At 43.0% G+C, this 8564-nt stretch overlaps 1 protein-coding gene across 1 annotated transcript in view; it reads right to left on the bottom strand.

The window, feature by feature from the left end:
• Window positions 1-10: 10 nt before the first annotated feature.
• Window positions 11-8564, bottom strand: part of PLPPR4 (phospholipid phosphatase related 4) — a 101497-nt gene continuing 92943 nt past the window's right edge. Inside the window, exons 6-7 of the mRNA XM_019501667.1 lie at window positions 6384-6557; window positions 11-3216 (exon numbers count right to left, since the gene is read on the bottom strand). Coding sequence (XP_019357212.1) covers window positions 1879-3216; window positions 6384-6557 — 1512 coding nt within the window. The 3' untranslated portion in view covers window positions 11-1878. The remainder of the gene's footprint in view (window positions 3217-6383; window positions 6558-8564) is intronic.

Here is an 8564-nt window from a genome sequence, read left to right as displayed (position 1 = left end):
GGGGGTCTCCCCCCCCCCCCCCCCCCCTTCTTCATAGCAGTTTAGGGACTCATTGTGGTAGGTCAGGGAACTAGCTCCCAGCTGTAGCAATTTTGCACATACTTCTTGTCCAGGCCATATTCTTCCTTAGAGGTCCCATTTCCTGGTACCTAAAACTGGCACAGGACTTTGTGGAAGGCATTCTTTGAAGGAGCTGAGGAATGTTGTTTGGGACTACTAATGTCTATCCAAACAACATCTTTCCTCAGCCCTCTAATCCTCAGGTAGGAGAGGGAGAGGAATAAACTGGGACTAAATGTTGAGGGATGGGAGCATGATGACAGCACTCCACCATGTAGAAACAATGCCAAAAAAAACCGATGACCTGCCCTGGACAAGTTATTACCAGATAATTCCCAGATGAGTTAAGTTAATAAAACTGGAGGTCTAACTAAACCACATCCCTTCCGTGTTTTTATTTCCTGTGTATCTAGGAAATGCAATGTTTGTTCCTTTTTGAGTTCGCTCATTCAGAAACTCCTTCTAACACAGGCAATTTCATGTCTTGATAAGAACAACACTCCTAAGAGTTAATTTACGTTCTCTCAGATACAAGGACTCCACCCCTTTAACTAAAAAGAAGTCATGCTTAAAGGAGGCTCCTACTGAGTTTGACTCAGGGAACTCAGCTATAGCTGTGGCACAATGTAACACTCTCTAATACCGTTAATACCAAGGCATTCCAAATTTAAAGCAAAGCATCATAAGTAAGGACTCACATGACCGTGACTGGAGTGAAATGTATGGGTCATTTGTGCCAAACTAAGCAAGTGAAGTGACCGACTACTTCTAAGTGTAAGCTAGACCACTAATTACTTAGTAGCTGGCAACTGATCAGGCAGCGGCAATTTCGAATTGTGTGGGTCACACTTTTTCATCATTCAATTATCAGTGCCAAGCATTATCCAATAAAAATGAACAGAAACACATAAGATCTGAAGAGAGACAAAATGCGAGGTTGTGAGAATGTAGAATCAGAATTACTGTAAGTACTTTTAAAAGACCCCTTTAAAAACAATATTTAAAACAGTTCTACAAGTTAGCCCACTAAGAAGCAGCCTCTTCATTAGTAGCACCTGTACTTAAACAAAAGTTGAGCAGTAACAGCAGCAAAACTATTCAAAATGGATAGATATTCCATTCTAATGGAGCGTCACCCACATATTTTTTGTTGCAGTAGACATTTTAAAGAACTACACAAAACCTTTGCAATCTTTTAATGTGACAGATCCACTATAACAAAGCTGTAAATATTTCCTACTCTAAATGAATGCAGCCAGCATCATCATAGTATTATTGACATTACTTTTAAAGTAACTGCACACCAACACATCATGTGTCTGTAGAATTAAACAGGTATTTAAATTTTTCAAAATATGTAAAGTTGTAATCAGCACCATCCTGTATTAAAGTTTTGGTGCAGACTCTGCAAAGGTGATTATACAACACTGATACAGCCTTTGCTGTGAAAAATCGATTTGTCCTCGGACGTAAATATAAATAAAATAAAAAAGTTGGCACATTCAGGAAATAAAGTGTCTGTTCAAGACTCTTGTTTTTGATTGACATCATCACCCTCAGATAAATATTTTGAGTCTGAAGTTCTAAGAAAGCTCTTCACATTAGTTAGGTTCTTGCATTGTGCTTTTCCCCCCACTATATGATATGCACAGACTCATGCACACCACGCATCAGCAACATTAAAAAAGAGTCAGGCTGATGATCAGTAATTTGGCACATCAAGGATATTTCTAACATCAGCTCAAAAACAAATAGAGCAGGAGCTTTATCAAAATGTATTTAATTCTTGATGGTATGGATCAGCCGATACTTCTGATTTCATTCTTTGTATGCTCTTGTGGGGGATGTTCCTTTATAGAAGATGTTTCTGGTGTTCTCTGGACTGCACCCTCGTTCAGGGATTAAAATGATGTTACCTTTTCTTCGAAGTGTAGAGTCCCGGCTAGAGGAAATGGACAGTGTCTCAGAGCCAATTTCACTTCCTTCAACTGGTGTGACTCTAATAGTGGTAATTCCATGATGGTGGTGCTCAGGGTTATCTATGTTACTTCTTTTCCTGTCACCTGACCCATAACTGTCTTTTAAGGAGTCACTGCTCTCAGAGTCCCTATTGAGATCATTGAGCTCATATGCTTGCCGAAGGCTGCCTTTCTCAGGACCTTTCCATTTCCATGATCCACTCCCTTCACCTTCTGATGGCATCTGAATCAGCGGTCTGTTATTTTCTGGATGGGCCTCAACTCTGACAATACCGGTTGGTTCATGATCTGTCAAGGTTTTATACCGGATGGCTCCAGTACAGGTAACTGTGCTACCCTCTGAATTCTTAGTACTGCTCTGAAGCACACCTTGCTGCTTTGACATGGCTATCACTTGCATGATTCTTGGCTGACTATTGCTTCTACATGCAACACTCTTCTCCGCAGCTTTCAGCCATTTTGCTCTAGCTGAACTACTTTTTGGAGATGTATTTATATTTTCATGTGTCTCTTCAGGAATATGTACTAGCTGTGAAGACCCTGGACGTGACTGAATAGAGACTCTGGGCCCACCTGAAAGACCAGTATTGTTACAACCAGGCACACTACCAGGCTGAATTTTTAGGTACTGACTGGTGGGGCCATGATGATCCCCATTAACACCCACTCTAGATGGCTCAGAGCTGGATCTTATTTCAATAGTTCTTGGTGGTGACTGTCCAGAGTCAGTCTCTATTACCTGTAGAGACAACTTTCGACTTTCATTCTTGTTCTTCCATTGAGAAAGAAGTTGCTTGGAACGGGCAGAGTCCATTGATGCATGAATTGTTGCATTTCGTCGAGCTGGATCTTCTAGTGATGGTGTATTAACTCTTGGCAACGTGTTGCTAAAGGTAACCATATTTTCCTTTCCCATGGGGCTCCGTGGAGTTATGATCTCTACATCAGCATTTGCTCTCTTGATGTTAGTTAGGGATCCAGAATCTCTATGATTTCTATTCAAGATACTCTCAGAGTGGTGAGAAGAAATTCCATCACTGCTGCCACCATTTTTACCAGGTAAAATTCTGTTGGCATCTTGACTAAGGTCTGTTAAAGACCTTAATGGTTCTCTGTGCAGGTTCTGATGAAACACATTCTCTTCACTTGGTAGGAAATTCCCAACAGCATACAGGCCCTGATATTTGGATAAAAGCAGTCAATTATGTATAAAGAAATATTTTTAGACACTTCAATTAAACTCTCATGGCTCAATGTAAAAAGGAAAATTGTAGAATTAATTCAGATTTGACAGGACTCATTCAGTTTCTGTTTGCCTCCTTTTTTCTCCATTAGTTAGCATCTTCACCAATAGAAGTTTTATTGTGTACCAATTCTGCTCACAGTTCTGTATGTCCAGTTACGTACACAGTTATACCAGTAGGCTACATAGTTACACCACTATTGCCCAAGTTAATATTTAGGGGAACCGGGGTACTTGGCTTCCTCCTGTTGTTCTCTCTCCTATAAAGCAGTGGTGCTCAACATTTCAGGCCAGATCCATCATAGGGTCTGTGCACTGGGTTGGGTCCCATGTACCCCTATCAGGCCCCATGTCCCTACAGACCCTCGTGGCCAATTTAGCCCTCAGGGCTATACTATCTAGCCCACCAGGCTTTGCACAGGTTCAGAAATTTGGCAGGGGAGAGGCAATGCTGCCACCACTCCCCTGTCACCAGATTTCTAGACATAGGGAGCCCAGCGCATCAGATGATACAGCACTGCAGGCCAGATCTAGCCCATGAGCTGGAGGTTGAGCTGGGGGTTGTGCTGAATATAAAACAATATTCAGCACAAGAGAGAACATGTAGCTTTCAAAGTAATTAATGATTTTGCAATTTCTGGTCCTAACTGATGAAATTTTAGAGTCATACAACTGTCTGCTCTGATTTATTGAAACTTGTTCAAGTCTGATTAGTTCTCTGTTCAGTTGTTCTGCCCTTTCGTTTTCATAATAACCATGTAATACAAGATCCACACGAAAGAACAGTTCATCACCTGTGAGTCAGTGGTTTCCAAGGTGTGCAGACCTTTAGCAAGGTTTAGCTTTACTACATGTTTCTATTCAGTGGACCAGTTGTAAAACAATGTCATTTTCACAAACTCTGCTGAGAGAGAATACGCAAGAGGCAACAATTTCTTTGGCTGACATCTTTTATTGGACCAACTACATAGTTGGGATAAAATTAGATGAGCTTTCAAATGCTAGACATTCTTCATCAGGTTATGTCTAACTTTATCACAACTGTATAGTTGGTCCAATAAAACAGTGGTTCCCAACCTGCGGGCTAGCACAGGAGCAGGTTGGGGTGCATGGAGTTGGCTGCCTGCTTCCCAGGGCTGCCCTGCCCCCCAGCTTTAACCCTTCATGTCACTGCTGGCAGTGGAAGACACTTGCCTGGGTGGAAGGGAGTCTGAGCGGGGGGATTGTGCTGTGAGACGGCAGCCAACCCTTCACAGCCCGGTGGTAGGGAACAGCTACAATAAAATATATCACCCTAAAAATTCTTGTGCCTCAAATAATTCTGGATCATTATGGCTACAACATTACTTTTACTCCACCAAGAGCAAATATGTCATAAATAGTTAAACTATTTTAATTAATCACTCAGCTTAATTGTTCCTTGCACTCTGTCGAGAGCTACTTGTGCTTGTACAGTATTATTTTCCCTTTCTCTTTCCCCATCAAATTTTAGCTTTCAGGACAGATTCATATGGTGCATAGTATTCAGAACAATGAACCCTCCCGTATGCAACTGTGCAACAGCATGTGGGCAGCTGAGCCAAGAACATGCATAAAAAATAATATAAAACATATGCACAGCTCCTTTTTGTGACTTTAAAAAAAAATCACACAGTCATTTTATGTGAAATTTGTTAATAAAGAATCAACGACTTTCAATATATAATATGATTTTCATAGTCTACTTATGCTGATGGTCATTCTTCTGCTCTAAAAGCAGATGCCCTCAAAATCACCCACTATTGTAAACTCATTGTACATAGCTTAGGTTGTCATGTGATGATCATAAAGTGATGGACAGTCATATCTTTCAATGTTATACTGACAGACATGGGACTCATTTTGGTGTGTAAATAGCTGAACTGGATTCAGGGAAGTTTCTTCATTCACCCACCCACAGAAGATCCAGGTAAAATGTTGTCACCAGATCTTCTTGAGCACTAGGGCAAGGTGCCTGGGGCAGCCACGCCAGGCACCAAATTGGAAGGGTGCCCAAAGAAAAACAGCTGTTGCTGCAGCTGTGTGGTGTGGCAGCAACTGGAATTTGCTGCTCCCCTGTGTGTGGTAGGTGTCCTGGGCAACTGGCTGCATCATTACATCTCTGCTTGTGTGCTGGAGGGTGATTAACCTGGCCATGCTGTACAGATGTAAGAAGACACTGGTAGAACACTTTCTTATCTTTTCACCAACTGGTGTAAGAAGTTATCCTGAGTATTCCTCAAAGCAGCCCCTGAATTATTACACCTGCTTCTAACTGATACAGGTGGAATGCCTTGGAGCTTCCTGGCATAGAATCATAGAAGGGGTTGGAAGGGACCTCAGGAAGTCATCTAGTTCAACCCCCTGCTCAAAGCAGGACCATCCCCAACTATATCATCCCAGTCAAAGCTTTGTCTAGCCAGGTTTTGAAAACCTCCAATGATGGAGCTTCTACCACCTCTCTCATAACCTGTTCCAGTATTTTACTACCCTCATAGTGAGAAAATTCTTTCTAATAGCTAACCTAAACTTCCCTTGCTGCAACTTGAGACTGTTGCTCCTTGTTTATGATCAGAACAACTTTGTGCAACCTCTATACCATTCTCCAAAGATCAATAAGGGCATCAGTTAGTTCCTTACTGGCTTGGTAATTTACTGCATCTGGTAATATGTTAATTTTGGTATTAATTTTTATTTGTGATAAAACTAACCCATGTAGTATAAACTCAACATGGCAGCAATTTTTTTTCTTTGTTTTCCTTTCAAGTGTTTAATAGAAAGGCCACAAGTGCCTCTCAAATAGTGTCACAATGCACATTTTTAGAGGGGTTTCCATGTTCAATGTTAGATCTCATTTCCCTTTAAAATCAATGTTGTACATTACTATACATATTTTAAATGGCAACATCATTCCCCCTTATAATGCTTATAGTTAATAAAAATCTTCAAACCATTGCTGAATATATATGTTATCATAGGGCAGAATATCTGTACATAATAACCATAAAGGATTTTTTCTAGATATTATGAATATTCTTATGTACATTGCTTACTAAAACTTTCTACATTCATATTATATTTACCAAATAGAGAGCAATTCCTCCTCCTATTAGAAATCCACAATAAACATCAACTGGGTGATTCTTGTACTGTGTGATACGAGTCAGGCCGCATATAATTCCACAGATAATAAAAGCAAAGACCAGTAGAGGTTTTAGAAGTTTAGAGGAGTCCGTTAACGTGGAATTGAAGTACATCTTGAAAATAAAAAAAAAGTGATTTAAAGAAGTTATGTTTAACTAGCAAGATGATACTTTCTTGTGTTCGTTATTTTTTCAATACAAAGTAAGCCTGTATATAATATTATCACTTTGTATGAATTTTGCTGATTGTTTTTCAGACCTAGTAAAGTCTACTCATATGCTTTAGAAAAATATGTCCTCAGAAGGGACCCATTTCTGGAGAAATGATCTAAGAAATGTCTTTGCTATCATCAAAGACAATGAGAGTGAGAGCTTTGGTTGGGGACTTACTAGACCCTAACTAGTTGTGAGGGCCGAGGCATGTGTAAGCATGATTAGCTAAGGAGCTAGCACTTCCAGGATGTAGGAATTGACATACCAGATAAGATCCATGATCCATCGAGTCCAATACCTGTTTCCCAGTGGCCAGTCCTACATGTGTGAACTAACCACTTTTCTCAGCTAGAGGGAAGAATGCCACCCCTCTGGCCCAGGGACTCAGAAAAGGCAGTGGGAGGGGTCACGACCTATTACAAACTGCATTACAACCAAAGGGAAAGAAAATTTCTTTTTCAGCGTAACCATACCCTTCAAGATCAAGTAGTCACTGTCAAATTCTCAGCATATACATATCAATATTTTTATCATTGTTTTCATATGTATGTGTTGCTCTTACTTCTATAGTAAGTGTAAAGCAGTTAGTAATCTGAAAGGGTTGAGAAACACTGCTTAAAAAGAAGGTGAAGAGACCTCAAAAGAATCAGATGTGGAGTAATTCCTCCCCAGTGAAGGGCTTCTTTTAAACCCTAATAAAGCAATCATGGAAGATAACAGGGCTGTGTGAAACAGCACTGTTTTGCTTTGACTTCTGTTTTGACAGAACAGTGTTTCGTTTCAAGTTTAGTTTCCTTTTGAAACCACTGTTTCATTTTGTTTCAACACTGTTTTGAGTTTCGCCCACACCCCCGGAGGAGTCTGTCAGGGCCCTCCTGGGGGTGCAGGCAGGAGGTTGCCACTGCCACTGGGAGCTGAGCCCAGTGGAAGGAGGCGGAGTGCAGGCCCAGCACTGCACTCCGCTTCCCCCCACCAGGCTCAGTTCCACAGGGCTGGGAGCTGCTGGGCGCTGAGCCCAGTGGAGGGAGGTGGAGTGCAACCCCGGTGCTACATGCCACCTCCCTCCACCGGGCAGCAAGCTGCTAGGCGCTGAGGGCTGGCCAGCCCCCTCCACCAGGCTCAGCACCTAGCGGTTTGCTGCTTGGTAAAGGGAAGCAGTGTGTACCACCAGTGCTGTGTGCCAGCCCACTCCACCGGGTTCAGCGCCTAGTGGCTTGCTGCCTGGTGGAGGAAGGTGGGGTGCACTGCTGGTGCTGTGCACCACCCCCCTCCACCGGGCTCGACACCTAGCAGCTTGCTGGCTGGTAGAGGGAGGTGGCATGCAGCCCTAGCATTGTGCTCCACCTCCCTCCACCGGGCTCAACTCCCAGCAGCTCCAGCCCTGTGGAACTCAGCCCGGTGGCATGAAGCAGAGTGGAGTGCTGGCTCTGCCTGCCTCCCACCACCAGGCGAGGCTCCATGGGGCTGGTGGAGCTGATGGGAGTGCAGCCTGGTGTCGGGAGGTGGGCAGAGCCAGAGCTGCACTCCCATTGGCTCCACCAGCCCCATGGAGCACAGCCCAGTGGTGGGAGGCAGGGAGAGCCAGGACTGCGCTCCCCACCTGGCTGAGCCACATGGGGCTGCGGAGCCACTGGCAGCGCAGCCCTGGCTCTCCCCTGCCTCCCACTACCTGGCTGCTGCTCTGAAACTTGAAACAATTTCAAACTTTTTAAATGTTTCGACTGGCCTCATTTCATTTCAAGGCTCTTTCGAAGCCCTTTGTTTCATTTTGATTTAGCTGTTTCAAGCTCAAAACGAGTCAAAACAGCATCAAAACGAAACAGCCGGTGAAATTTCGCACAGTCCTAGAAGACGATCATCCTTGACTGCAAGGGATTGCCAATATATTGTGTGTGTGTGTGGGGGGGG

This window comes from Gavialis gangeticus, unplaced genomic scaffold (genome assembly GCF_001723915.1).
Source record: "Gavialis gangeticus isolate Ggan-Ray unplaced genomic scaffold, GavGan_comp1, whole genome shotgun sequence".
Classification (NCBI taxonomy): domain Eukaryota; kingdom Metazoa; phylum Chordata; order Crocodylia; family Gavialidae; genus Gavialis; species Gavialis gangeticus.
This window is presented reverse-complemented; position numbering and strand designations above follow the sequence as displayed.